General features: G+C 42.7%; 6 protein-coding genes across 12 annotated transcripts; 3 read left to right on the top strand and 3 right to left on the bottom strand.

The window, feature by feature from the left end:
* Nucleotides 1-459: 459 nt before the first annotated feature.
* Nucleotides 460-4,919, top strand: LOC107264648 (DNA topoisomerase 3-alpha). 2 transcript variants are annotated; one of them, XM_025081913.1, is made up of 11 exons: nucleotides 460-874; nucleotides 946-1,292; nucleotides 1,358-1,476; nucleotides 1,559-1,905; nucleotides 1,984-2,771; nucleotides 2,839-3,184; nucleotides 3,249-3,780; nucleotides 3,868-4,144; nucleotides 4,208-4,275; nucleotides 4,376-4,434; nucleotides 4,492-4,919. In XM_025081913.1, exons 1-11 carry the CDS (start codon nucleotides 695-697, stop codon nucleotides 4,615-4,617), a joined length of 3,189 nt encoding a protein of 1,062 aa, XP_024937681.1. In that variant the 5' UTR covers nucleotides 460-694; the 3' UTR covers nucleotides 4,618-4,919. The 2 variants fall into 2 exon arrangements, with proteins under 2 accessions (XP_024937681.1, XP_015588618.1); XM_015733132.1 differs by having other exon boundaries at nucleotides 4,208-4,434.
* Nucleotides 4,461-5,486, bottom strand: LOC107264655 (protein chibby homolog 1). The gene is made up of 3 exons (XM_015733145.2): nucleotides 5,064-5,486; nucleotides 4,867-4,982; nucleotides 4,461-4,748 (listed from the first exon to the last, which is right to left on the bottom strand). The coding sequence occupies exons 1-3, from the start codon at nucleotides 5,245-5,247 to the stop codon at nucleotides 4,656-4,658; spliced, it is 393 nt and encodes a 130-aa protein (XP_015588631.1). The 5' UTR covers nucleotides 5,248-5,486; the 3' UTR covers nucleotides 4,461-4,655.
* On the bottom strand, nucleotides 5,176-27,324 carry LOC107264653 (transcription factor Sox-10). 3 transcript variants are annotated; one of them, XM_025081920.1, is made up of 5 exons: nucleotides 12,794-12,927; nucleotides 10,360-10,537; nucleotides 10,208-10,295; nucleotides 9,533-10,125; nucleotides 5,176-5,304 (listed from the first exon to the last, which is right to left on the bottom strand). In XM_025081920.1, exons 1-4 carry the CDS (start codon nucleotides 12,894-12,896, stop codon nucleotides 9,538-9,540), a joined length of 957 nt encoding a protein of 318 aa, XP_024937688.1. In that variant the 5' UTR covers nucleotides 12,897-12,927; the 3' UTR covers nucleotides 5,176-5,304; nucleotides 9,533-9,537. The 3 variants fall into 3 exon arrangements, with proteins under 3 accessions (XP_024937688.1, XP_024937689.1, XP_015588627.1); XM_025081921.1 differs by lacking the exons at nucleotides 5,176-5,304; nucleotides 12,794-12,927 and adding an exon at nucleotides 27,310-27,324 and having other exon boundaries at nucleotides 9,365-10,125; XM_015733141.2 differs by lacking the exon at nucleotides 5,176-5,304 and having other exon boundaries at nucleotides 9,365-10,125.
* On the top strand, nucleotides 5,667-8,871 carry LOC107264649 (85/88 kDa calcium-independent phospholipase A2). 2 transcript variants are annotated; one of them, XM_015733135.2, is made up of 4 exons: nucleotides 5,667-5,906; nucleotides 6,043-6,308; nucleotides 6,380-6,470; nucleotides 6,542-8,871. In XM_015733135.2, exons 2-4 carry the CDS (start codon nucleotides 6,085-6,087, stop codon nucleotides 8,630-8,632), a joined length of 2,406 nt encoding a protein of 801 aa, XP_015588621.1. In that variant the 5' UTR covers nucleotides 5,667-5,906; nucleotides 6,043-6,084; the 3' UTR covers nucleotides 8,633-8,871. The 2 variants fall into 2 exon arrangements, with proteins under 2 accessions (XP_015588621.1, XP_015588619.1); XM_015733133.2 differs by having other exon boundaries at nucleotides 5,982-6,308.
* LOC107264652 (transcription factor SOX-9) lies at nucleotides 17,835-25,828 on the top strand. Of its 3 annotated transcripts, XM_025081916.1 has the most exons (6): nucleotides 17,941-18,063; nucleotides 20,210-20,327; nucleotides 20,505-20,651; nucleotides 23,510-23,843; nucleotides 23,905-24,212; nucleotides 24,319-25,828. In XM_025081916.1, exons 3-6 carry the CDS (start codon nucleotides 20,545-20,547, stop codon nucleotides 24,566-24,568), a joined length of 999 nt encoding a protein of 332 aa, XP_024937684.1. In that variant the 5' UTR covers nucleotides 17,941-18,063; nucleotides 20,210-20,327; nucleotides 20,505-20,544; the 3' UTR covers nucleotides 24,569-25,828. The 3 variants fall into 3 exon arrangements, with proteins under 3 accessions (XP_024937683.1, XP_024937682.1, XP_024937684.1); XM_025081915.1 differs by lacking the exon at nucleotides 20,210-20,327 and having other exon boundaries at nucleotides 17,835-18,063; nucleotides 20,523-20,651; XM_025081914.1 differs by lacking the exon at nucleotides 20,210-20,327 and having other exon boundaries at nucleotides 17,835-18,063.
* LOC107264654 lies at nucleotides 21,168-23,495 on the bottom strand. Its single transcript, XM_015733142.2, has 3 exons — nucleotides 22,470-23,495; nucleotides 22,226-22,282; nucleotides 21,168-21,711 (listed from the first exon to the last, which is right to left on the bottom strand). Exons 1-3 carry the CDS (start codon nucleotides 22,658-22,660, stop codon nucleotides 21,474-21,476), a joined length of 486 nt encoding a protein of 161 aa, XP_015588628.1. The 5' UTR covers nucleotides 22,661-23,495; the 3' UTR covers nucleotides 21,168-21,473.
* Nucleotides 27,325-27,766: the final 442 nt, after the last annotated feature.

The raw sequence follows: 27,766 nt of genomic DNA, 5'->3' as shown, positions 1-27,766 counted from the left end.
TAAAATAGACCACCAATAACCGACATTTTGCTTGAAAAGTTTCTTAAGAAAAACTATACAAAGTTTGTATTCGCATCTGCGTCAAATTATTGTATGATGCGATTACCAAAAACTGCGACTTAACTAATTTACTGTTAACTATAATGTCCTATTACTATTACGATAATCATTAGCTACTATTCGCTGTCCACAGATTGATTAATCATTTCGTATTACATTGATTGAACAAAATTTGTATTCGAGCGCTGATATTCTTGATGCATATATGAATAAAAGAGATAAATTAATAATGGTAGACTGTGATATATTTAGTATAGTTATTTTTAATTTCTTGCCTCGCTACGGCTTCTGTACGGAGAAGCTGTAATATTTATGCAAACTGCAGGTTAATATTATAAGGTTTTAATAATCGGAGTTTGAAAAATCACCGAAATATGTTAATGTTTCACTCGTACTTTATGGCACGTATATGTAATTATGAAATATATGTTCATTCAAATATAAATTATTGAATAAAATTATTATCGACATTGCTAACGTGGTTGTCACCATTCTATGATCCTCTTGCAGCTAACCTTTAAATGATGCTGCAGACCACTGCAGACACGATAGGGATGTACAGTAGGATGTAAATAAAGTGTTATAAGTCTGCTGCTAACAGGTATGGTATGAGTAGTGGTTCTGATAGTGTGTTATGTTGTGCCTTTTCTGTCGCGTGCATTTTGTCATTTTAAACCGAAGTTATGTGAAGAATTTCTGTGTTAATACGGCTGTCAAACGAACCGCAAAAGAAATGAAGGTTCTTAATGTTGCTGAAAAGAATGATGCAGCAAAAAATATTGCTAGCTTCTTATCTTCTGGAAGATCTCGTTGGGTAATTATTTGTATTAATAATCTAGAATGCTTTTTAGGACAGGATATTTATTTTGCTGTATTTGCTTTCAGCGAGATGGCTATTCGGTATACAACAAAATCTATGAGTTTGAGAGAAGATTATGGAATCAGAATTGTCAGATGATCATGACATCTGTATCAGGACATCTATTGACTCATGAGTTTGTTGGGACCTATAACTCTTGGAGAAAGTGTCATCCCTTGAGTCTTTTTGATGTTCCTATTATAAAACATTGTATTGAAAAGAATAGTGTCATGATCAAGAGGACATTAGAAAGGGAAGTACGCAATTGTCAAGCATTGATTATTTGGACGGATTGCGATCGTGAGGGGGAAAACATAGGTTTTCAAATAATTGAAGTTTGTAAAAGAATTGTACCAAACATCAACGTATACAGGTAATGTGGATGGTTATAATTTGAGAATGTGTCATTTGTCTAAAACTTCTTATTTATTTCTATAGGGCTGTCTTTTCTGAAATCACTCAAGCATCAGTGGATCGAGCACTAGAGAATCTTACTAGACCCAATCAGATGGTTAGTGATGCTGTAGAAGTAAGAAGCAAGTTAGATTTGAGGATAGGTATAAAATCTTTTCAATGATCAAATAGGTTGTTGAAGTATTTGTCAATTTCTTTATTTCGTTATCAAAAATTTGTCTACAGGTGCTGCATTTACAAGATTCCAAACATTAAGGCTGCAGAAAATATTTCCTCAAAATCTTGCAGATTTGATGATCAGTTACGGAAGTTGTCAATTCCCAACCCTAGCTTTTGTCGTAGAAAGATTTTTTGCTATTCAAAATTTTGTCCCAGAACCATACTGGAAGATTCAAGTGGAAGATATTCACGACGATATCGCAGTGAAGTTTCGATGGGCACGTGGGAAGCTCTTCGAAGAAATGCCATGCATAACATTCTTCGATATGTGTAAAGAGAGTAATGTTGCTACAGTAGAAAAAATTACAAAGAAGCCTGCGAGTAAATGGAGGCCATTCCCTTTGGATACTATCGTAAGTTTTTTCAGGGCCTTACTGATATAAGATCTAATTTTTAAGATGAAAGAAAAATTCTGAAACACTCACTTGCAGGAACTTGGAAAACAAGGCTGTCGTATATTAAGAATGAATGCGAAGAAGATTATGCAGACAGCTGAAAAATTATACACTCAGGGTCTAATAAGTTATCCTCGTACGGAGACCAATATTTTTCCCAAAGAATTAAATCTAAACGACTTAGTACAGAACCACGTTGAGAGTTCAGTGTGGGGTACGTTTGCTAGGCGCGTCCTGGATGAGGGAATTATGCCGCGACAAGGGAGAAAGAGCGACCACGCGCATCCTCCGATTCATCCAATAAAATTTACAAATTCTTTATCCGGGGACGAAGCTCGAGTCTACGAGTTTATCGTTCGACACTTCCTGGCTTGTCTGTCGAAGAATGCCGAGGGTCACGAGACCATAGTCGACATTGACGTAGCTGGAGAGAAATTCAGAGCGAATGGCCTTGTAATTACAAAGAGAAACTACCTGGACATTTACATTTATGATAGGTGGCAGGCTAAGGAAATTCACGTCTATCAAGAAGGCCAAGTGTTTCAGCCAACTGACATAAAGATGCTAGGTGAACAAACTTCACCACCACCATTGCTCACAGAGGCTGATCTGATCGCCCTTATGGACAAGCATGGGATCGGGACGGACGCCACTCATGCTGAACATATTGAAACACTCAAGACCAGACACTACATCGGCCTAAAGGACGACCGATATTTATTACCTGGCAAACTTGGTACCGGGTTGATAATGGGCTATGATAGGATGGGTGTTCGAATGACCAAACCAAACCTAAGAGCGGAACTCGAGAATGACTTAAAACTGTAAGTGAAAATCATTCCTTCTGAGAAATGCGGGAAGTGTGTAATAAATTGCCCATTGAATTATCAGGATATGTGAAGGTCAAGCAGATCCTGAAGAAGTTCTGCAGCGTCACATAAAAAAGTACCGCGAGCTCTTTAAGACGGCTATGGAGCAGGTGCGTTTACTTGACGAAGTCGTGGGACATTATATTTCTGAGGAGCCTAATTACTCCCAGGGCGAACAACTTCCACCCATAGAGCAAACTGTTAATGTTCTGAAGTGCCCCAAGTGCAACTCAGATATGATTCTAAAACCGAGAAGAGAAATAAATGGAAAATACATTGGTTGCATGAATTTTCCAAACTGTAAGAATGCAATATGGTTTCCGGCTAGCGTGGAAGACGTCGAGATTCTCGAAGAAACGTGCACACAAGTAAGATGCAATAATATATTGATTAGAAAGATTCCGTTCTACTTTATTATATTTTTGTTTGCAGTGTCCAGGAAATATACACAAATTAAAATTGAAATTTAAATCCGGTGCTTATCCAATATATGGTTCATCATATGCATGCTGTATCGGTGGTTGTGAGATGATGTTGAACGGACTTCTTGCTATTTCTGTTGATGCTGTTCGTGGAGGAAATAGCGCGAATGATTCAGGTTATGGCAGTCAGGTTCGGCCAAATTCGAGAATTACACAAGAAAGAACTGATATATCAAGACCCCGACAAAGACCGAACAATAGTCGAGAAACCAATCCGAGACATGCAGCTCGTCCTGCGGCTTCTCAAAGTAGCGTCACACGTACTGCTACATCTGGCACTAATAGTAGAGCGAATGAATATAATTCAAATATTTCTACTAATGCAACTGGCGCCTCCAATCGCAGGAGACCCAATACCCAAAGAAACGATGACAATAATCAGAGTAGAATTTGGGGAACAATAACAGAAGATGATGTTATCTTGTGCAACTGCAATCAACAGGCGGTACGTTTAACAGTAAGAAAAGCTGGAGTGAACCAAGGTAACTTTCCCCATTATATTCTGTATTAATTGGAATAAGAACGGCACTGATATCAAGCGGCAAGATAACATCATTTCGTTTAAACAGGACGAATATTTTATAAGTGCTCAAAGCCACAAGGTACTGGCTGCAACTTTTTCCAATGGGAAACGGATAGGCCGGCGTCAGAAGAGGAAGTGCCAGATAGATTCAATAATCAAAATACTCGATACAATCCTTACCCAAACCCACCGAATCAAAATCGGGGAAATTCTTGGGGGAATGACGCAAATTCTACTACATTTACTAGTCAAGATGGTAATAGATGGACACCGTCGACGACAGGGAACGATATTCAATGTACTTGTCGCCGCCCAGCAGTTAAGTATGTATTCGCTATGATGTTTTTCGTATTCATTGATGATACTAATTAACTTCTTTTGAATAGGCTGACTGTGTACAAAGATGGACCAAACAAGGGTAGACAATTTTATAGCTGCCCGCAAGAACGAGAGCGTAAGTGTAATTTTTTCAAATGGGCCGATGATGGCTCAAGTGGTCCAAGTGGTAGGAGTAATATAGGAAATGCAACTGGTTCTTTATTCGACTTCGGCAGCGGTCACGATGATGGCGGCGTTAGGAGTAAGAGAAAATGTGGCATATGTAAAATGGAAGGTGAGTCACTTGTTTTAAATGGCGAATCGTTTAGATTATTAAAGTTTAATATTTCAGGTCACACACGAAGGACCTGTCCACAAAATTCCATGGACTAACATGGTGCTGTTATGGAGTTATGATAAATATAAATACACAGAGATAGTGTTTAAATACAAGACTGCAAGAGTAATTCTTAATTGAATTCTGTGATTATTAACTTGTTCGTTGTTATATTAATGTTAGCTCACAGAACGCTGACTGTGATTAACCTTACTTCTTAGAGTGGCAAGCTCCTTCTCGTACAAGTGAGACTCCGCTGTTGTTTCAGTCAGCTGCAAGGCAGTTGATACATTAATGTAATTATTTTTTCATATTTTCTATGCCATAGCACAAGATGCATTATTTCATACACAGCAGTAGATATGAGTAATATAGTACATAAGATCCTACCATATCTAATAGAAGTTGAAACTTCAGTTTTAATAAATTATTTTCCTCTTCTAGTTTCTTTACTTCTTTCTTCAGCCTCTCGTTTTCTTTGAACGTTCCACTAGCTTTTCCAGATTCTGTAAATTTCAGTCATATCAGTTCTATAGTTCTTTCACAATTAAAATAAAGTTAGTGGTAAATATATTTTTTCTAATTACCTGGTATCCATTGCCCATTTTCAAAAATTGCTTCTTGCTCTCCAAGCCGAAGACGTATATGCCCAATCTCTGGACCCAACTCCTTCTCTACTCGTTTAGGACTTAAATCCTTATTTGCCAAAGACACTGACGCCTTTCTAGTTGGCGTCTTCTTTGGCGAAAATTTATTCGAAAACAAGGGCATTCTGTTATTTCAACAATGGAATATTTCACCCGCCGTTAACCTTACATTCCATAAGTTCTGAATAATAAAATAATTTTTTCGATTTGTCACATGTCAAAATGGTTATGAATGTAACATAATGTTTAGAAATAATTTTTAATAAATGTTCACAATTATGAGATGACACTTAGCACTATCAAAATGTAAATAAACAAAAAACGCAGTGCCGTTTTCATTAGGCGATGTGTGTTCGTAAAGTGCTTAAAATGCTCTACCAAAAAAAAATGCTCTACGTGTTCCGAAAGTCGCGATTCACCAGAGTTAACCGAGATTTATCTAGCTAAGTAGCCAATCAGGTACCTGTATTTCCGGATATTACGTATCTGATTGGCTAATACCGACAGTTAAATCTGGATTAACTTTGGGGAACCAAACCTTATTGGTTGGTGCTCCAATTCTGATAGTTTCGTGCACTTGATAGCCATGGTGCTCTTTATTTCTATTCAGAATTTAGTAGGTTTTCCTTACCGAATATACTAAATTCATAAAGGGGATGGCCCGTACTATAGCATTTGCTGTTCAGTCGCGCTACGATACGTCCAAAAACGCCGTAGATGAACGTTATACTTGTCCGAGTACAAACTAGATTTTTTCGTATTAGTATTAATAATTTCTAAAGAGTGAGTAACAAACTTCATTCCTCTATTTTCTGCCATTTCAACCAATTATACGTCAGTTATTATTATGTTCATAAGTACTTACGGATTGATGAGAAAGTGGAACCGATGATTACATTCATCAATTACTTTTGTTAAGACTTATAAGACGTAACGTTAGTGGGCAGAAAAATCATACATTATGGCGTGGCTTGGAGCTATTGCTGGAACAGTACTTCGTAATTATGTCTTTACGGAAACTGCTCCAAATGTCGTACTGGAAGTAAAGCCAGATCAGTATAGCGACAGGCATATTCACTGCCGCGAGGACAGTGTTATCCTTTATAAACCTGGACTAAAGAAGAATAATATATATGAGCTAGTGCTGCACAGACCATGCACCGAAACCTTGAATCATTCATACAGGTATATCAATATTGAAATTTGAACAATTACTATTTTGTACAATTTACTTAATTTTATTCATTCTGTTACAGTTTGTATCGCACAAGTGATGTATACGAAGCTGAAAATCGTTTTATAATATACAAAGATAAGATTCCTATTCTGATTGAGATATCTCAAGAGGTGAATGTCCTTTCTGTGTCTTCCATTTGTTTTCTATGTCTTGTACTAACCATTATGTTTTATATTAACAGATATGCAATGTAGGCAAAATACAGAAACTTTGCGATACTCTCAGTGAACATCCAACATGGACCCTAGCTCATGTGGCAGCACATTTAGCTCTTTACGATGCATTCAACCATGCCGCTGTAAATAGTCAATTAAATAGTTCTGATTCTGAAACTGGAATGTCTCCCTTGCAAGTTGCTGTACAAACCAATAATCTACGTACTGTACAAATGTTGATTGCTGCGAAGAGCTCCCTTGAACACTTGGATTATAAAGCTAACACAGTGTACCATTATGCAGCTGGATCGACTAAAGAAATAATTATGGCATTGGGCGGCGGCCTTCCAAATAGTTTAAATAGTAAAAATAGCGATGGATACACACCCATGCATATAGCTTGCCGCGAGGATAAGCCCGATTGTGTCAAGGCTTTAATGCTGATAGGAGCTGACGTTAATATTCAAGCTTCCGAAGGAGCTGCAACAAGTCCCGGATACGTCGGAGATTTTCTGCATAGTCAACCGAACGTCTTTCATGCTCAAGATATGAAATATGGTGGAACACCACTGCACTGGTCGCGCAGCAGAGCAGTGATAAATACTTTAATCGAAATGAATTGTGACGTGGATGCACTTAATTTTGAAGGTCGTAGTGCACTCCACGTTATGGTGGTCAGACAGAGGTTGGAGTGCGTTGTGGCGTTACTCAGTCACATGGCAAGTGTAAATATTATGGATAACAATGGAAATACTCCACTGCACTTGGCTGTGACAGAATCGACACCAGAAATAGTTAAAATGTTGATTGGTTTCGGAGCGGAAATAGACGCAAGAAATTATCAGAATGAATCGCCACGACATCTAGTTTTATTGAACAATACCGACGGCCACAAAATCTTGTATCTTCTACACGCAGTGGGAGCGCGACGATGTCCTGGGGAGATGCAAAACTGTCACGTTGGCTGTTCAAGTAAAGAAGAATACGACGGTATCGCGCCACCTGAGCCACCAAGCTCTGTTCCAAGGACAATGCTAGATCAGATGCTCTACGTTTCCAGTATGGAGAAGATGGCTTTGAGGAAGAATCTCAAGATAAAGGGCGGAAGACTGCTCTGTTTAGACGGCGGCGGAATACGTGGATTGGTCTTAGTACAAACACTGTTGGAAATCGAGTCGGTGATTGGCAAACCGGTGACTCAGTGCTTCGACTGGATTGCAGGAACGTCTACGGGTGGTATCCTGGCACTCGGCCTGGCAGCTGGGAAAAGTCTTCGCGAATGTCAAGCCATATACTTCCGGATGAAGGACGAAGGCTTCGTAGGCTCGCGACCCTATGCAAGCGAACCATTAGAAGCTATCCTAAAGCAATGTCTGGGCACAAGTACCGTAATGGCGCACATCAAGAATCCTAAGTTAATAATAACAGGTGTCTTGGCAGATAGGAAACCAGTGGATCTGCACATTTTTAGAAACTATGAATCTCCTAGTTCCATCTTAAAAATTCCTCCAAGTACCAAGTTCAAGCCGACATTGCCACCAGAGGAACAGCTTCTTTGGAAAGCAGCAAGAGCCACGGGAGCAGCGCCATCTTACTTTAGAGCCTTTGGACGTTTTGTGGACGGAGGTCTAATAGCAAACAATCCCACCCTAGATGCAATGACGGAAATTCACGAGTATAATCTAGCTTTGGAAGCCAGTGGTCGTCCCGAGAAAGCAGTGCCATTGTCCCTGGTAGTATCTCTTGGAACAGGTCTAGTTCCGGTAACACCCTTAGCAGAACTCGACACATTCCGCCCAGAGAGTATCTGGGATGGTGCAAAACTGGCGCTGGGAATAACGACACTGGGACAGGTGTTGGTTGACCAAGCTACCGCGAGTGACGGCAGAGTTGTCGACCGCGCTAGAACCTGGTGCTCGATGATAGCAGTACCGTATTATCGATTTAGTCCACAACTATCTACCGATGTCAAAATGGATGAGAAGAACGATAAAATCATAGCAGACATGATCTGGACCGCGAAGGCTTTCATGCATGCTAACAGGGACAGCGTTAAAGAATTGGCAGATATTCTTGCCAGAGAATCGAGTACCTGTCCCGAACAAAAAATTGAATAATTGTATCTAAATCATTCATATTATATGCCAATATGTACCTATAATATTGATATTTGTTAAAATCATGAAATATGCATAATGACCGTTTGAATAGTAACGCTGTAGTAGAGATTATATATTTATTACAAATTTCGTGGGAAGTAAATGTTCTGATGATTCAGATTATTGGGTATTAGTCCAATATGTATGAGATTCTGATTCTATTATGTTTGATCAATTATATATTTATTTCATTTTAATTAATGCTTATCAAAATTATAGTTTTATTTTCCATTTAATTTTATTTATTTATTTAGCCAAGCTTTCCGAGTGCTTGGATGACTAATCCCTGGTAGTAGCATGAACTAGACAATCGAATTTCAAGCTGTTCCACTTTGTTCACTCCTCATTCGCATTCTGTACATACTTGTGGATTGGACATTTACTGACAAAATGAAATATTTCTTTGTAACTCTGAAATTCCTTTATTTCATGAGAAAACATTACAGCTGAATAAGTTAATGAATTTATCTGACAAGAAGACTGGACTTTAACAATCCATCTTAGAATTAATTGATGCATATATAATATATCTCTGGTATACTTTTCCTATTAACCAAGGCAGACTGCAGAAGAATTTATAGTCATCTTTAAATCGAATAAGCCTTTCCAATACTTGACAGTTCACCAAATTGTTTACCATAGTTCATATACATAGGAGTTATACAGTATATTAGGCACTAAGTATATATTATACAATGAATTAAGTACAATATAGGACCGCACACACCACAAATGAAGATATCAAATAAGAAATGTCCTCTTAAGGATGGAAATTAAATAGCGAAGGCTAAAAGGCGAGATGAGTGGGATAAATAGAAGAGGGACGAAAGGATTAGAAAATTGATAGCAAGTATTTACCGTGTTTATCGAGGACCCATATAGTAAGGAGGTTGTGTCATGGAAGCGGAAATATATGGGTAGAACGTATGCGTTGGAACACCCTGAGATTGATAATCGTTCTCTTCATGTGAGACATAACTTTCCGATGCCGGATAATATTGTCCATGTACACACGTGTACGACTTTGTCGTGGCCGCCATGTCTGAATATTTGAGGTTCTCGGGGTACTTGGGTAATTCGTAAGTTCTCGGCTGGAGTTCGGGATACTTCGGTAAACTCTCGAGACACTTCGGTTCGGCGTACGCTTTGCCGGGCAACTCGTATTTCGGTAAAGACTCGTAAGGTTTTTCGCTTGCGTAACTCTTATGGTGATCCACTGGATACTTTATGGCATCCGCGTACGACTTGGATAATTCGAATGACGTATTCTTGGATGTATCCGGATAAGAGCCGACGGGACGCTCGTAAGGCTTGCTCATTTCTGGATAGATTCTACCATAGGTACACTCAGTGGATCCTGTCGTGTCAACATGTCCGACCTGCGTTGTACTACGTTGAGCCAGAATATTCATCTGATCTTCTGATTTTGGCTTTCTTCGACGTGGCTGATACTAAAAGGTCAATTAATAATGGAGCCTAGAATACGACGGTTTGATTCATTGGTATCCTCGACCCGTGATTATAGCGTTATACCTTGTAATGTGGATGTTGCTTCTTATGGGCATTGCGCAATCTCTCAGCTTCTTCGATAAATGGCTGCTTTTCGCCATCGCTCAAGATCCTGGAAATTGAATGACAGTAAGATCCTTCGTCGTATCATTGATTAATATTACTACAGCAGGTACCTCCACAATTTGCCAAGTGTCTTTGACAGTTCGGCATTATGCAACTGAGGATACTGATCGGCCAGTCGCCTTCTTGCTGCCTGGGCCCAAACCATAAAGGCATTCATGGGCCTTTTAACGTGAGCACTCCTACGTCCACCGGCTCTAGAAGTAACCGGAAGTAAAGTCCAGTCGTATCCTTGAAAATAGAAAATTTTCATCTGAAAGTCAAGCCTGGATAGCTTTACGAACTGTCTTCGGTTTCTCGTGAGTCAAACCGGAACAAGAATTCCCAGCAGGAAGAACGAGCTGGCAAGGAAACGCGATAAAACATCACCTGTATCCTTAGGACTCTGTATACTTGATGCAACTGTTTATGATACCATGGTTTATGGTTTATGGTGGTGAGACTGGATGAGATAGGAGCTCGGTAGGTTGGAAGTTTTTTTTTTTACAAGATGAAATCAGAAAGGTCCAAACCCGGTGGTCCCCTTTTTCTTATAACGAAGTTACTCGCATTAAGACTAATTATTACTTTCAGTAAAAACTCCACTGGGCCCCATTGCTCCTCATAATTACAACCATCATTGTAGACTTGACAGCTATTCTAATACTTATTTCCAAGTTCATCTTGTACTTCTGGAAGGCGCAAAATTACATCAAAGTAGCGCTCCTTGCGTTAATTGCCATGGTTGCAATCATTAGGGGTGTTTATAGGCCTGTGCACATGGGCCTGGTGGGTCCTATGGGCACATGGGCAGAGTGTCACCAAGGCCGGACGACCAAGTGGGAGCTAATTACCACGAGGACACGCTCGAACGGGGCGGTCTCTCTGTCGGCACCTTTTTTCATACCAAGGAGGTCTCTTCTGGTCGTTCAGCAACCCCATACTTCATAATACAGAGAAACGCGGAAAGAGTTGGCAAAATCCTACGAATAGAATTTAGGTGGAAGTCACAAGAGGAAAGTACTGAAAAGCCATAAGAAAGACTTCGAAGAATCAACTGGCACTTGCATACGAGTAAGTTACTATTTATTTAACAAGGTATTATTGATACCCCTAATTAATTTACAGATTTACAGTCCCTAAAACGAGCGATCATCTTTCTGTTTCCAATCTACAATAACTCTTCTGTTCCTCAGGATGAAGACTACCACGAGACTCCTTGTTCAGAGTGACAATGAAGAATTGTCTCTGAATTGTCTCAATAAAGGAAACCGTGGTCAAACATCTAATGGGACTTCTGAATGGGAATCTGTCTGTGCATCAGCTGATAAGCTTGACACTAAACAGCCAGACCTCTTAAACGATTAGACACCTGGATGTCCTTTATGTTGTATACATATCAATTATTATAGTCGCACTCTCAATCAGCGACGACAGTGGCATTTTCAAACACAAACTGTACGAGCGACGTTCCACTGGTGTCAAGAAAAAAAAATACTTCAGGACGTTAAGTTTAAATTGTGTCAGGGCACGTGTCTATTTCGATGGCTTAAGGTTTAAGGTTTAAGGCGCGCCAAGATATTGCAGTTCGGTTCTTTTATCGGCGCTTGGCTAAATATTTAAAGTTACATCAGGAAACAGAGACCCGCTGTCCGCCAGACATCTCGTAAACGGTGGATTTATGGATTCCTTTTAGATTCAGTCTCTCCTCCATCGTTCGCGCCCTCCTCCACATGTGTCTTTCGATCCTCATTCTTTTAAACTTGCCAAAAGCATCCCTCTGCCCGGTTCACAAGGTATGCTCTACGTATGCAAAAGCCTATGTAAAACTACTCGACTGGGTTTTCACTTAAGAAACTTCACCGTCTTGCTCGACCTCCTCTATTCGCATTTAACATAAGAGCAGATTCGCCTGCAGTGCTCCACTATAAATTGCACGGGGGCCGTATTGCCTGGACGACGAGATATGTCAGATTTAATTTGGTACGCGCATAATTAGTGCACTGCAACGGTCTCGCTCCGTTCGCAGCACCTGCCTCGCAAATCTTTCCCAGTTCTGAGATTGGCCTTCCTACCCTCGTCTCCACCCGTCCTTTCGCCCATACATCTCACTTCGTCTCTCTTCCTCAAACTTCCGTCGCATGTTCTCTTGCTCCCTCGCATACGTGCTTAGCTGGGTTCTATCGTCGGGACAAATACGAGACGCAGAAGAGCGATGGCCGACGACATTTGCTTTCAACGCCAATTAAGATGTCCTTGCTAAACGAGTTGATGAAGATGCACCGACACAGGACCGCAGCCTCCGATTGGACCAGTGAATTCAGCCAAACGGTTAAGTAGATCAGTCTTGTATTTTATGGAAAAAATGGCAGTGAATGATGCTACTCAATTTCTAGGTTAGATCATGGGAAAACGGAAATGACTGGCGTTAACAAATCCTGCTCTACCTGGGTTTGCAATTCATTCTGTCTAATAATTAATTAGAGGATCTAATCAGTCAATAATTACCTTGAAGAAGCTTCCCTACGGCATCGTCCAAGGTATTGCTCTCCCTGTTGGACGGTCCTGCCTTTACCTCAAGTCCAGATAAGCCGCTGCTCTGAGATTCCATATTGATCGACTAATATCACCAAGGTACAAAAATGATTCTGTATAAAAATAGCGTTAATCTCGCCAACCCTGTAGCACTATACCATAATTCGATTCATGGCAGGTAACTTGAAAAACATTCACAAAATTCACTTATGTGAAAATTATCACTCTCCGTTACTACCAACTGTCAGGGTAATCGACAATCATTCGTAATGGGTCTGGACATCCAGGTAACAGCCGCACTGCACACCGACACGATTATTACAAAGGTGGCCAATTAATATCCCGTTATCAGCTTGATTAATCAGCTCCTCGTATCACCGTCGTATCTTTTTCCTGGCTCTCTCTTTCTCTTGTTTCTCTTTTTCTCTCTGTCTCTCTTTCTCTCTCTCTCTCACACATGCATCACGTCCACAGGTCCCACTCTTCCCGCCCGACACTTAACACTGCTCCCAGCCGGAGGTTTTGAGCGAGCCCCCGGCTTCGCCTTATCGAGATCAGCGAAACTTCCGGTCGGCACAAATAAATCTGAAGATTCAGCAGGACCGGATATCCCTAAGATGAAGAAGCAGAGGAGTGAAATAGGTGTACGAGATGGGTATAGAACGCGATGAAGAAGGACTCCACGAATGTACTGAGGACCACCAGAGACACACCAGGGTTAGAGAGACACGAGCAACGGGGAGCTCTACGCGCGCCAAAGCATCGCAACTAAACGCGAGATGGAAGATCGGAGAGGCGGTTCCGTGGACCACCTCCATTTGGTGGGGGTCCATCTAGCCTCTTCTTTCTCTTCCTCTTATTATTAGGCTCCGTATCCTTATTCTTCTTCATCGGCTTCTACACCTTCCGTCCATCGCAGACTGCGATTATATCGCGTTAGTCACCTCTGAGATTAATTAAAACCGAATTAATTAAAACTTCATTAACACTCTACTAAGTATTTCTACTAAACAATAGCGGTGCTCCGGATCAATATTTTTTTATTAACTTTATCAAAGTACTTACAGTATCCTTATCTTCTATGTCTGCTTGACATGACTTATAATCCAGGATGATCATAATTCGTAAATGATTTTGATCCATAGTATAGATCCCGTAGTCAGTAAGTTAGTAGACGTATAGATCTATAGTGATGCGAAGCTTAGTATTTTAGTAGTATTTCACGAGATACAATGCTGCCTGTGTCTAAGCGTCTTGTTTGACTAGACATTAGCACCCTGCTACGCCATTCAAACGGAAATGCATCTCGAATGCACTTTTGCAAGCTCGCATGCAAGTGCAACGGCCATATAATTTTATTTCGTACAACGTGAATCCATGACGATCCGCTATGGTAAGAGAAATGATATAAAATACGAATTAAGGAAGATCCGAAAGGTCGCGGTGTTAGATACGATCTTTTGACCTTAGACAATGCTAGGGTGAAAAGCCCATGTAAGATTTTCGTATCTCGCGTGCGCCTAATTATACAACGAATTTAATGAATGAGCGAACTAGCAAAGACAGTGGGCCATACATCGCACATATAAACCACGGTCAATGCCGTGTGGCGGCTTTTGTGGAAGATCAAAGAGCCCACTCTGCGTACACGGTTGATCTTAGAGAGCGCCAGTGTGAAGGCACACTTAAGTCTACCAGAGAGTACTTACGAATTATGTGTAGCAGCGCCTTTAGGATCTTAAGGGTGGCGCCTACTGTCTTTTCTATCATACGTCAATTACGGTTATACCCTCAATCGCCATTATAAGTACTGGACCGTATCCAGACTTGCTCTAAGAGTTCAGAATCAATAAGTTTTGCCGTTTAGTAAATAAGGCGACAGCCGACAACAGTATTAAAATCTTGGTCTCGTTTGCAGAAAGATAGCGGATCAAACTAGCTGGGATTGATTCGCACCTAAGATCATCCATTATCCAGCATCCCAGCTCCGTATTCAATTTTAGCCAGCGGCGAACAATAATATTGATTTCAAACTGGAATTTTACTCTTCCCTGGGTAAACATACCAGAGCGCACATGGCGCCAATATGTGGTTTTGCGCCCAGCGCGTTTTGCCAAGGCGGCAAACTTTGGACAATAGACCTGAGCTTGCGGATGACGTCTAGCTGGATCAGAGGAAAGTCATCAGGCGAACTTGGGATTAAATGTCTGTAGTGAGCAAGATAGGAAGCTGGATGGTACGTAGCACATGGTCTGTAGTCGATAGCGATTCGCTGCTGACATGAACGCAATAAAATAATGATTCCAGTAATTCCGCCGGTTGAGAGTTGGCTCGGGGCTCTGTCGGGTACTTGAAAGGCCCTGAACGGGGTAGCGGGGACGGATGAAGGAGGGTACCCGACACATGTAGCCCCCCAGGAGGTGGGCCCCGCGAGTTGGACCCCCAACGGAGCCACGAGCTTCGAAACATTCTGCACTGTCATTGGCCACAGACGTAGCAGCGCGTGGAACGACTCGCTCGTCAACGAGTATGTGCCAAGAGAGCTGCGACCGCCAGGACGTACGAGCACGTGTCTCTCTCTCTCTCTCTCTCTCCTGCCATCTCCCTATTCGCATAAATTTGATCGTTACCAACCCCATCTAAATAATCAACTAAGCTCATAGCCAGGAGATACTAATACCAACCACATGTACGATTCGTCTCCCCACAGCTTAGATCTTGAGTGATCATTTTTTTGTTCCTTTTTCCTTAGAGTCCTTTGCCACGTATGAGCACTCAGTTTCATTCGTAGAATACTTTTGTCATTATCGTTCACACTGTCCATTGGCATCCAGTTAGCTACCAGTTGGTCCTATGGATGATTGGGAGCATCAGGACAGACTGTAATGACTGTGGGATTTCTAAAGGATCTACACGCGTTACAGCCTACGACGATGCGAGTGGATATTTACCTTTGAAGCGCGTGCCACAACATTGACCGATCATCGTCCGATCCGACGTCGACCTGGTCTTCATCTTTATTTTCCTCTTCATCGTCGTTATCGTCATTTTCATCTCCTTCGAAAGCGTCGATGTATCCTTGAAGGATTCGGTAAAGATAAAGTGGGTATCGTTTTCTTGAGATACTTCAAAATCGTGTATCCCTTTGAGGTCAAAGGTGCCGATTCGTTTATGCTCGCCGATCCGTGACACTTCCGACGTGCCGACGCACCCCCATAGGAGTATCGTTGTCACGTGGGTCCACGTGGGTCTTGTTAGAGAGACTGAAAATTGAATCCTCTCGTAGCTGGTTCCTCGAGCGAGAAATTTCAAGTTCCAAATTTTCCTATTGAAAGACATATTTCATTTTGGCACGGAAGCGAAGGCACGTGACGATTTAGAGTAAAAGTCTGTTGGGTTCGCTGCCGAAAAAGGATTTTCTCTTTGGTCGATTGGCAACCCCCGTTTCCTGATTTTTCTCTCACTCTTCTGGCTTCCTGGCTCAGAAAAACTACGAATATTACCATTAGGAAGTTCATGGTTGAAACTCTTGGCGATTTACGAGAGGCCGCTGATACCAGACGCAGAAGTCACACGTAGTCGCGAGCATCGTCGAAATTATGCTGGGAACTGACGCAACCAATGGAATTGGAGAACGTAGGTAGTGTAAGAGCGAGGAGGGATCACGGAGGGTGACGGGGAGATTGGTAGGAGGTACGAGGAATCAGAAGAGGAGCGGATTGGTCTTCGTGGTAGCCTCTCGCCAGAGGATATCGTAACCATGGAAACGCTCTTGCTGGTCGAGTCCCTAGAGAAAGAGAGAGAGAGCGACAAAGAGATAAAAATAAAAAAATAGATATGAATAAAAGCACGCAAAAAACGACAGTCAAATAAATATCCCAGAATCAATGGTATCAAAACAGCGATTCTGATCGGATTGTCAAAAAAAAAGTTGATTAATTTAAGAAAATATGTATCACCCGCTATAATCGTTCCAACAACATTACTCTCTCGTTCTCGTATAATACGTCTTCTCGACCCGTCCGAGAATTTCGACATACACACGTCCGTAGAGCCAAGTGTAGACAAGTGCGTCGAGTCTAAAGCGAAGCTCTCAGTGGCAGCGGGTTTCATGTCAGTCCGCGGTGTCAGTCCCCTTCCGCCTCGTTTCTCTGGCACGAAGCTGTCACGAAGCGCAACAAGTGTTACCACCGGGAGAAGGAGAAGGAGGAGGCTGCGCTCGCTCCGCCTTCTCTTCTTCGAGGAAGGAAGAAGCGTGACGCCTGGCGGAGTCTGCCCCGAGGCGATGCAATCACCTCACTTCTGAGCCGATCGCGCTGCCAAGCACAAACCGGCTCTGGGAGCAGTTTAAATATTTTGACGTTTGCTCGGTCGATTGTCAACGTGCGCGCCAAACTTCAGACCGTCCTCGAAGCTACGTCGTTCGATACGTCGTAACTCGGCGATATTCAGAGCATATCGAATAATCGAGCGAGTCGCTTTACGATTCTCGACGCGAATCGAACGATAATCATAGAGAACGACAGTACGAGCGTTGCCAGCTGAGAGATCAAGGATTGTTTTACTTGAATTGAACGCTGTGAAAAGTGATTGATTAACGTGGACTGTGCATTCTTCATGCGATACGGAGAATGTGTAAATCACGTTGACTCCGTCGAGATCTTGAATTTCTCGAAGAAAGTACAGGGGTCGCGTGAACTGACATTGATAAACAAACGTATACGAAGAGTGCTGGAGAGATAGACGGTTGTTCAATTACAACGTGAGCTAATTACAAGGCGACTCTTTCTAATCGGAGTAATTAATTAGTCGTGATAGGCAACATGTGACGTTCCGAATGTTAAACAAACTCTCGGGAAGAAGTCAAAGGTCTTCTGCAGTGTTGTATCAGTAATCAGGGTTCGAGTCAGAGTCGATCCGGTTTTTTGAATAATTTCATAGGTTAATGTCACAGTGAAATGTTTATTGCGAGTGTCTGATCCACTAAACGGATCGGTGGATGTACAGAAATAAGGGACGAAAAGTCATCGAAGGAAAAGAACAATGAATGACATAATGAGTGAGTCTTCGGGTGCCAGCAACAATAACCATACCACCAATGGCAGTAACAACAACAACAACAAGATCTGTACTAGCAACAACAATAATTCGACAATGGGTGCAAATAATGGTGAGGGTATCAGTGCAGCCGTTGCAAAAGTTCTTCAGGGCTATGACTGGACTTTGGTGCCAGTGGCTACCAAGTAAGTATTCAAGATATTCTTATTTAAAATTATTACTGCTCTCGGTGGTAGGATACTTGACGTATAACCAGTGATTATCTGAGCGGCTCTTAATATTATGTTAAAAAATGAAAAACGAAGTTTTTCCTAAATCAGAAAATTGCTTTTAATAGCTGCAGATTTATATCCATGAGCCAGGGTATCGATTTCATAGGAAAAGGCAAAAGCGCGATGATCATGCTGAAAGTGTTTGCAGCGCGTTAGCAAGGTGCTAAAGAGCGAGCCGAGTAGCGCGGGAAGCTTTAAACCTTCTTACCGTTTAAGCTGCTAAAGCTCCTTGGCGAAAGAGCAGAGTGGGCGTCGTCGGTTAAGTGAAAAACGAAGGAGTCGCCTTTCCTGTCAATGAGAAAAAACGGCAACGCTAACTCAATTATGACGCGCTCGTTTCCATAGCCTGGGAAACGGACTGCGGAAAAAATGTCCTCGGCTAATGATTAACATCAATTAGCTAATTAATGCAGGATGCGTTCCGACGTATCGGAGACACGCAATAGTCACGTTGCTGGGATCCTCAAGAAAATCAATGATCGATATCGATGCGTAAAATTTGACAAAAAAATGTCATGAATATTTTTCACTCGATTAATCCCGATAAAAGTATGCCTATATTTCTTATATAATTTTTTATTACTGGTTTCTCTTATCACGTTCATGTTTGTGACCAGGATTGAAGTTCGAGACTCAAAGTTTAATCTTAACGATTCATTAGCATTTTATCGATCTGTATAATCAAGATGTAGTAATCTGGTTAGCCAGTGAATCGACCGAGGCACAAGACGCGTTTCCAATTGACGACACGAGTGGTGATCTGGCATTGTCTAATTGCGCGATTGAGGCTTTTAACGGGGCATTAAAGCACGCCAGATGAAACAACGTCGAGTAAACACACTGTCTGCCATTTTTGTCCGATTGTTTGTTGCTTCTGTCATTTCGACTAACCATGAAATTTATTCAATAGTTATAAAACAATGATATAGGATATTGGCTATATGTTCAATGTCTTAAAAAAGTCGTTCGAAAATGCACGAAGTTTGCAAGTTCCGGTTAAAAATGGTGAACCCCATAAAGGACATAGAGAGGTGCGTCGCGACGCCTTATCGTCAGGCCGAGTCTCGCGTCGCTGGGTTATCACTTTCGAACCGAGGCGAAAGGGTACGATGTTTATTCCTGCTGATAGGACCCGATGGCCTGATAAATTTGAGTGTTTTTAATTCCCATGGACTCTATGGGAATTTGCTTCCAGCCGAGTGTGGTTGCTCATTGTCGGCATAGTCCATATAGGTCGGACCAGGTGCAAGATGACGGACGTCCCATTTGACGTCTATCTTTTTCAGCATGCTGCATAGGTGCAGCACATAGCTATACGTGTAGTATCTGAAAGGGGACAGTCCAGATAACGATACCGGAACCCACGTTGCCGTGTATCAACACCTACTGGTACCAGAGTGCGACAAAGCAAATGAGATGTAAACACAGAAGAATTTTTGCGTATCTAGGTAAACCGAGTAGCGGTGTCGTGTCGGAGCATAGGACCTCGTTAGTGGGCCCACGCTAATTCCTTACGGCTCCCCGAGTTTGCCCAGAGATTTAACACCCCTCTTATTTCAAAGAGGCCGAAAATACGGCCCAAGTCGAAAGACTCGTCTCGGTGGCTTCGGCTATAAGGCCCAGCGGCTCTCGCTCGTTTTCTCCCAGAGAGAGAATATGGGACTGAGAGAGTGAGAGAGGACTCTTGAAACTTTAGGTCTATAGACGTATCCTAGACGTGAGCAAGGAATGGGCCTTATGGTTCTCGTAATCGACGTCTCACGTTATAAGACCCATAAGGCTCTGGAGCCAGGATCCCTCCTGGTACCAGCTCACCCGAGGATGGGTTTCATGAAGTCATCTTCTTGGAAAGAAAGGGATACCGTACGCTCCTCTGTCAGTCCCATGGATCCTCCTGTTATTCTAAGGCTAACACAAGAGGTCGGACCCCAAGGGTAGTAGCCACTAAACACGATACGCATACTCGATAGTCCTTAAGGAACCTTCGTGATCCTGACCCTCCAGGAATAAATACATGTTGCAAGTCAGCCGGTTCGCTTTTATCATTTTCTCTTTCCAGCGCCCTGGTTAGGTTTCATCCATCCACAAGACTGTTCAACCCCTTCGTCATGATCTACAGGTTGCTTTCTTTTTTTTGGGCCAGGCGAACGAACCCTTCCAAGTCTCCTGTTTTACTGGTTCGCTATACCTTCCTGCTTGCCCATTCGCCTTGGGTGACTTCAGCTCTTACGGGCTTCTCGATCTTTGGGTCTGGTCCCCCGAGTACGACGCCTGCTGACCCAGGGCGTCCCGGCGCACCGATCGACACTTCCAATTAAATCCTTTCCAATGAAGATAATGTCTTCGAATTGCAGGGGTTCCGGTGACAAAAGAGCCACTCACGTCAAGAGGCCCATGAACGCGTTTATGGTTTGGGCCCAGGCTGCCCGACGGAGACTGGCCGATCAGTACCCTCAGCTGCACAATGCTGAATTATCCAAGACTCTTGGGAAATTGTGGCGGTAAGTCTTCAGTCTTATGAATCTTATACTTGGTACTGCCGGAAGTCGTTTTGGTACACGGACAATTTTTTTTTACCCAAATTTGTATAAAATTATTTTCCTAGATCATTCTCATACGCGGTCCCGATTTTGGATCAAGGCATTATCACTGGAATCGTCTTGCTTTCTGTATCACGATCGGATTTTCATTTCACTGGTAAAAACGTTAAGGACGAGTCACAATGAGGAATCCGTTTCCTGGTTGGGACTAACGAGGGACCCCATGTGGGCATTAGAGGGCCCGCCGACAGGGTATCCCGCTGCGAATCATTCGTTGATCGGCCAGATCAGGATTCCATGATCAAGATCGAGCGTAACCAAAGCCAAAAGATCTATCACTCTCTCGCTCGTACGAGCAATGCATGCTCGTACTCTCTCGTTTGGGACTCGGACATTTTTTTTAAATTGACAATTCGAAATTTAAATGGGCATCACGGTGCTTATACCAGTGAATTTCGTTCTCGTGGTATAACGATTTCAGTGAGATTCTCAATTGCAACATACTTTATTTGTACAAAAAATCAAGTAATTTTTTTTTTGTAAAAAATTTCATTTTAATTTGAAGACGCCTACCTCTTGCCAAGACTTAGGCAAATTTCTCGAAGGTATCGACGATTATGCATATGAGATTACACGTATGCGAAACGTCTCTTTAAACAGTCTTGGTACACATATGCTTTAAAAGTTGACACGAATTTCATGGGCCTAAGCTTATCCGAGCGGTTTACAAGTGACTTCTAAAAAGTCATTATTTAACACCTCACGAAATGGGCCTAGTACCTATTAGCACCTGTTCCCAAACACGAAAGGTATTTTAGTCGCGGTAAGACGGCACCTCCGATGCCATCCTGTCTTCCTGCGACTTCCACAGGAGTCACGAGGGGTCCAATACGACGTCCAGTAAGTCCGAATCCTCCATTCCCATTGATCAGCAGACTGTTCCACCGTTCCGTAGTCCATCCTCTGTTCCTCCTTTTCTCCCTGGGCCAGGTCGTTCCAGTTTAGTCCACGGGTCTGGGATCTAGAACATAAGAGTAGCAACTGACCATGCTGGCTGCCCCTTGCCGGGAGATCGTGTCCCGATCTACTCGGGCGATTGGACCAAATTACGATCATTACCGATCACCGTGATTGTTACGATTGGACCCAAGATTTGAGTTGATGCGCGGATGGCATTCGAGAGCGAAGAAACAAACGATACGAGAGTCATTGGCGCTAATGATCCACCTAGTTTGGCAATTCCTTCGTGATCAGATCATTTCGATTATCGATCGGGCATCGATTCGAGAGTTGACACTAGGCTCTACGATTGTCGATTAATAAAACTTTCGTTGGGTCCGTCCCACTCCGCGTCTCTTTTTTGTCGATCGCAAATTTTTATGACAAATCACCGAGGCCGGTGCCGCCAGATAAGGACGCAGGTGCTGGATGAGGTGACAAAGACTTGGCACCCCCGGTGACCTATCTCGAATTTAATATTGACCAAAAAAGACGCGAGGAAGGAAAAAAGGAAAATAAAATTAGTATCTACCTACCCTGGACAGATATCAGACCTTACTCCTTGGCGCGTGCTGCCAGCTGCCGTCCAGTTCCTGTCGCAGATAAAACGGGCCCAATGATGACAATAGGGTCCCTTGTTACGGGATCAGGTGAATTTTTGTGAAACCTGCTCAGTTTTCGCGTTCCCTTGCGTAAACAACCAGGTACCAACCTAACCTAAAAAGCAGGTACCAAGATCCAGTGGGCCTAGTGATCATATTTTTCCGAAAATTTACTCACCTAATATATCCCCATATACTTGCGTACACGAGGAATGTCCTTGCGCAGAGACAGGAGAGTGCGAAGAGCCGGGAGGGAATGAAAACATCTGATAGCGACAAATAACTCGATAGATACATGGGGGACACAGTGGGAACGCGTGATGTCGACAGAGAAGATGCTGGGCCAGCAGCAGTGCATCTGGCTGGCATGTACCAAGTCCCGCGATATCTTTGACTGCCCGTGAAAGAAAAAAGGCCCGGCCAAAGTCCATTGACCAGATGGGCTCACTTCAGCCAGTGACAAAACATCCGTTAATCTTAAAATATGTATACGGGTACAGCGCGATAAAATTGGACATTTAAATTCATCTGGATCTTCGATACTCTTTGTTATTTTCATCTCGATTAAATCCGCTATCGATAACACGGCTTATCACTGGGTTATCGCTCCTGTCAAATGTCTGCAATGACTGACGCTCGGGTCCGTTCCGGAAATACTCGAATTTCAAAATGCAACCAATTCGTCTTACGTGGGCTATAGGGGGAGGCGAGAGGGGGGACGAGAGTTTACGATTAGAATTATGAGCAGCACGCTCGAATCTCTTATACCGGAAAACGTTATCGGGCAAAAGGTTTACGATCCAGTGGGAACATAAACATGAACTAACTGCTCAACGCAGTCTGGCTCATTCCACATTTTCTCCAGCGTACAGTCCTCAAGTAGGTACGGTATATAATATGTGTACGTATATCGGCCTATATATTAATCTTATATATCGGCTGGTCCGTTGGGCCGTGTTGGCGCCCTTCGTCTAGTCGAGTCAGCGCTCGCCCTTAAGTCCCAACGCATGACGCTTAACGCATTCAGAAACACTAACCAGACCTCGTTTAGCTCCTTCGACGAGTCGAGTGGTATCGATACGGGTACGTAGGACCCGATGGCTCCGCCACCCGGATGTACGAATCACACTCTCTGACAATGAATGAGCATAGCTGATAAGAGCTACGGGTCCACCGGTTTACACTGGGAAGTAACGTCAAGCCATTCCCATGTCGCAGGCTACTCTCGGACAGCGACAAGAAACCCTTCATCGAGGAGGCGGACAGACTAAGGCTGATCCACAAGCGGGAGCATCCGGACTACAAGTACCAGCCGAGGCGGCGGAAGCAAAACGGTGGCTCCGCCAGGGACGGGTCGCCGTCCAGGAGTCAGAGTAACGTCACCTTCAGCGTGTCCAGGTCTCTCAAGCAGGAGGACATGAGTCCCAGGGGACTTCAGGGACCCAATTCGCCTCAGAGCGCTGTCAGCTCGTCGCCACCTACCACACCGAGTCAGGGTCTGTCGCCGCCTACGCCTCCGACCACTCCCAGAGGGCAGCACTATGCCATTCAGGTAAATGCTTCAGGTCATTTCTTCTTGGAGGTACCTATAGGTCGGATTGTGGATTGATTAGACCCAGCAGCATCCGCCGAACAATCCTCTGTATCATCAGGAGATGAGTACTCCGTCGTCCAGTGAATCTCCTCAGCAGAGTGGTCTCGATCTTCGTTACATCGAGGTCGGCGACGGACTTCCGGTCGAAGAGGCTCAGCTGGGTGGTCTTGGTACCCTTGGTGGAGTAAACTTCAATTTACCCCTGAATCTTCAGGAATGCGCTGTAGAGAGTGACGAGCTGGACCAGTACCTGCCGCCTCCGGTACATCCGGTTCACCAGTATCCTCCAGCACCGGCTAACGCCTCGAGCCAGTGGATACTGAACAGGTAAATTTTGCATCTTATCAATCTGATCTAACGTGCTGGTTCAGGTACCGCGACGTACCTTGATTCCGGAGACTGATGAGACTCTCTTTGTTGTATCCTACAACAGATACGAAGAGGACACGGAGCGGCCTAGCAAACGTCACTGCGCCGAGCAGCTCCCAGCTGAGCTCTCCTGGGAAGACAGGGCTCAGGATATGATCCAATATCATGAACTTCAACCCCCGTTACCCCCAGTACAGTATATATCTATTCCACATCCCCATGGAACTCAGGTCGGACATCCGCACGTCTCCACGTCGTATTCGCAGTACCATCGCTATGTACCTGGTATCGAGTCCTGGCCTAATTACTTGTAGGACCAATTGACAGCCGGAACACTAGACTCTTGTAGACACTAAGCCTAGTACTAGATTTTGAGGTATTATGGTGGGACCAACTGAGAGGAGTCAGCGAAGGTCTACCACTGGAATATTATTAATGAGAAAAGTACAGACGATAGCCAAATATGTTGTAATTAACGATCAATTAGGGTGATTTATTGCTGTTGCTATATATATATATATACATATACATATATTAATATACATACGATTATGCAACAGTAATCAAAGGCGCACGTATATACGTATCGATACAGATATCTAGCCAATACTATAAGTACTACAATACTAGCCAATATACACGTAACACGGTATATGTGCATTGGGCCTTAGAGATTGACGCGAGAGTAAGGCCGTACGTTGTCAGTGTACGGTGCTAACTGATGCTAATGCTGAAATATCTATAAGCCGTGAGCCGTGAGCCATCGGGTCCGTGAGCCATAAGACTCCATGACATCATCATTCCATGACAGCCTACCATTCCAAAGCGAACAATTTCAAGCCAAACAAACAGCCCTCGCGATCCAATAATATAAGCTTATAAACGCTAACCATAAACCCGCCGCGATCCTGAGTTTATTATACGTTACTGGCCAGGGCCGACGAGTCCAATTCAAATAAACCCCGTTCAACTCGAATAGTCAAGTTGGCACGTACGTAACGCGGGTGGTTCAGACCTAGGACAGCTGAGACAATCGGATATTTTCGATATGCAGACATTCCTGATAAATTAGATTTCTTGTTCGATGCATTTTTAACCCTTGACCTGTATTTTTTTTCTTTACAATTGACACCACATTCCATGACCTTACCCACAGGTGTTGCTACGGCTAAATTAAGCTAGCTGACTAATCGTATTGGTTACATTTATACAGAGTAAGGTACGCTAATTTTAAGGTATATATATATAGGTATTTTGAAAATCAGTATATGATTTGATATACAATTCCAAAATCAACGTTAGATATGAATATGTAGATTATATATATATGGTAGACGTACAATATCGAGAGCCGTGCTTTTGTACTTATATACATAATATACGTATATATAGATATATATTTATTTACATTAATAACGTACGGCCAATTAGCTAGGTAACACCGCGAAGGAACCAGAGATACGACTAAGTATCGATGCGTAGATCAGAGACATTTTTTTCATAAGTTACATGTATATTGTTCTTTTTTTTTTATATTAGGAATAAAGTTTTACGTCGAGCAATTCAGAAACCAAGCAATGCGTATGTGAATTTCGACATCCTCACTTCCTGAGTGCAAGCAAAAATGTTTTTCCTTACTCGTGCGATGATTTAATGCTAATGGGGCAGTAAGGCGCGAGTAAACATTCTTATCGAAATGCGTCTAGAGGATCGTGGGAATCTGGGAATTATGACTTCCTGCAGCTGACTATGATTACGGCTGGATTTGAAACGGCGAGAAAGGAAGGTAAGTGAATTTTGATTTTTTTTAGGAGATAATTTTATGGTAGTGTGATTTGTCGAGAAAATTTTTTTTTTTTTTTATGTAAACTAACGAGGTGTCACCAGGTTTGCGAAATTTATATATGTGGGTACAGTCTGATAGGGTGACTGATATGCGTATCGCTTTGCGTTCTTGCGTAACTTTGCTAAATGAGTCTGTATGCGCCATCTTGGCTACTGAATTACGCGAATCGTACTGGGTACGCGCTATGGCTTTTACTGGCATTTATTATTGGCAAGAGCATCGAGTAGTGGAGATTGAGTATTGGGATCGAGATAAGCAGCTTTATCCGGTACAGTGGGAGGGCTTGTTAATTGATGAAAATAATTCGGGGAATCACGTCAAATATTCATATCGAAGTATCATTTCAATTTTTTTACCAAGTCGACTATCCGACTATCTCAGCTGACGAGGATCACTCGAAACGTCTTGACAGAGAAAAAATATAGTGTTTCCTGGGGACTTTTTAATCAGCCGATAGAGGATTCCATGGAAAGCGTGAGTCTTGACCCACAAAACAATCATGGAGCAGCCATAAGTCGACTGTCCGTACAATAGGTCCCATTGAGAATGAGAGTTTGTCAAAAGAGAGCAGGCTTCGTTTTTTAATTTTTTGTTCTCACTAATTCGATATATTTATTTACTTGGTTTCTCTTAAGAAATTTGGATAGCCTTTGGTACGATGGTCGCTTCTCAGAAGCGACACGAGTATTATTGATTCTGTGAAACGCACCAGCCACGTATGTCCTGACATTAAATTTTCTGATCTTGCATCTCTGATGGCAATGACGATTTGCTGAGAGAGGATAAAAATGTATTAAACGTGTAAAAATCTTTCTGTCGTGTGGCCGGTGCCCTTGCGCTATTCCCAAATCCAAATTTTCAAATATTTACCGTAGCCTGATAATACCGACAATACCACTCGGATCCCGATAAATCTTGACAGTTCGGGCATTCAGTGAACGCTGGGGGACCGAGACGAAAGAATAAAGGGCCGTAAACTAACAGCTGTCGAAAAAAAAAAGGAAAAAAATTCGTCTTTATCAAATATCAAATCCTTTTTACTGTCCATTCATCTTAAACGCCCTTTGACGGTCGCTTACGCGTTGGAGAAAGATTTTAAAAAAACATGTTTCTGTCTTAGCAAAATATATAGTGTATCCGAGGCAGACTAACGAGATACAAGATTTTATCATAGGAAAAAAAAAGATAGAAAGATCGAGACGTACTTACGTCGCAAATCGCATGCTGGATTTGTGTTCCAATCTAATCAGCCGTTTGGGTACACAATAAGAGGGTCAACCACGTGTGAAAGTAGCCAAGCCTGCATACCCATACAGTCCACCGAATGACACGTGATTCACGTAAAGCACAGAATCGATGGAATTTAAGGCTTTGGAACCGATTGGAACCCAATGGAACCCAATGGAACCCCGTAGTTATACGGTCGTGAAGTCTCAACAGCAAGTCAAATACGAGTATTGACTTATCGTACGGTTACCATGGTAATTACGGGTTGGCTATCGAAGGTACATAAAATTTCGATAGTATCGAAATCGCAGAAGTTCGATATGACGACGTTCAGACCTGAATCCATACCTTAGAATATATTCCGCCCAACTGCTAGATCAGAAATACCATCCCTGTGCTTCCTATTCTGAATTCACGTGAGAATTCAGTACGCATACAT

The sequence above is a fragment of the Cephus cinctus genome, unplaced genomic scaffold (genome assembly GCF_000341935.2).
Source record: "Cephus cinctus unplaced genomic scaffold, Ccin1 Ccin1_scaffold0189, whole genome shotgun sequence".
Taxonomy (NCBI): domain Eukaryota; kingdom Metazoa; phylum Arthropoda; class Insecta; order Hymenoptera; family Cephidae; genus Cephus; species Cephus cinctus.
This window is presented reverse-complemented; position numbering and strand designations above follow the sequence as displayed.

Excerpts from the sequence above, each read along its gene's own strand:
- LOC107264648 (XM_015733132.1), top strand. The coding sequence starts at position 695 with ATGTTGTGCCTTTTCTGTCGCGTGCATTTTGTCATTTTAAACCGAAGT. Across the intron at positions 875-945 it reads CTTCTGGAAGATCTCGTTGG|CGAGATGGCTATTCGGTATA; the intron begins GTAATTATTTGT and ends ATTTGCTTTCAG. Across the intron at positions 3,781-3,867 it reads AAAAGCTGGAGTGAACCAAG|GACGAATATTTTATAAGTGC; the intron begins GTAACTTTCCCC and ends TCGTTTAAACAG.
- LOC107264654 (XM_015733142.2), bottom strand. The coding sequence starts at position 22,660 with ATGCCAGCCAGATGCACTGCTGCTGGCCCAGCATCTTCTCTGTCGACA. Across the intron at positions 22,283-22,469 it reads AGTATATGGGGATATATTAG|GAACTGGACGGCAGCTGGCA; the intron begins GTGAGTAAATTT and ends TATCTGCGACAG. Across the intron at positions 21,712-22,225 it reads AGGTCTGATATCTGTCCAGG|ATCCCAGACCCGTGGACTAA; the intron begins GTAGGTAGATAC and ends CTTATGTTCTAG.
- LOC107264653 (XM_025081920.1), bottom strand. The coding sequence starts at position 12,896 with ATGGAATCTCAGAGCAGCGGCTTATCTGGACTTGAGGTAAAGGCAGGA. Across the intron at positions 10,538-12,793 it reads CGTAGGGAAGCTTCTTCAAG|GATACGACTGGACTTTACTT; the intron begins GTAATTATTGAC and ends TCTATTTTCAAG. Across the intron at positions 10,296-10,359 it reads ACACTTGGCAAATTGTGGAG|GATCTTGAGCGATGGCGAAA; the intron begins GTACCTGCTGTA and ends TTCAATTTCCAG.
- LOC107264652 (XM_025081914.1), top strand. The coding sequence starts at position 17,864 with ATGAATGACATAATGAGTGAGTCTTCGGGTGCCAGCAACAATAACCAT. Across the intron at positions 23,844-23,904 it reads GGCAGCACTATGCCATTCAG|ACCCAGCAGCATCCGCCGAA; the intron begins GTAAATGCTTCA and ends TGGATTGATTAG. Across the intron at positions 24,213-24,318 it reads AGCCAGTGGATACTGAACAG|ATACGAAGAGGACACGGAGC; the intron begins GTAAATTTTGCA and ends ATCCTACAACAG.
- LOC107264649 (XM_015733135.2), top strand. The coding sequence starts at position 6,085 with ATGGCGTGGCTTGGAGCTATTGCTGGAACAGTACTTCGTAATTATGTC. Across the intron at positions 6,309-6,379 it reads ACCTTGAATCATTCATACAG|TTTGTATCGCACAAGTGATG; the intron begins GTATATCAATAT and ends ATTCTGTTACAG. Across the intron at positions 6,471-6,541 it reads TGATTGAGATATCTCAAGAG|ATATGCAATGTAGGCAAAAT; the intron begins GTGAATGTCCTT and ends TTATATTAACAG.
- LOC107264655 (XM_015733145.2), bottom strand. The coding sequence starts at position 5,247 with ATGCCCTTGTTTTCGAATAAATTTTCGCCAAAGAAGACGCCAACTAGA. Across the intron at positions 4,983-5,063 it reads AAATGGGCAATGGATACCAG|AATCTGGAAAAGCTAGTGGA; the intron begins GTAATTAGAAAA and ends TGAAATTTACAG. Across the intron at positions 4,749-4,866 it reads TTCAACTTCTATTAGATATG|CTGACTGAAACAACAGCGGA; the intron begins GTAGGATCTTAT and ends ACTGCCTTGCAG.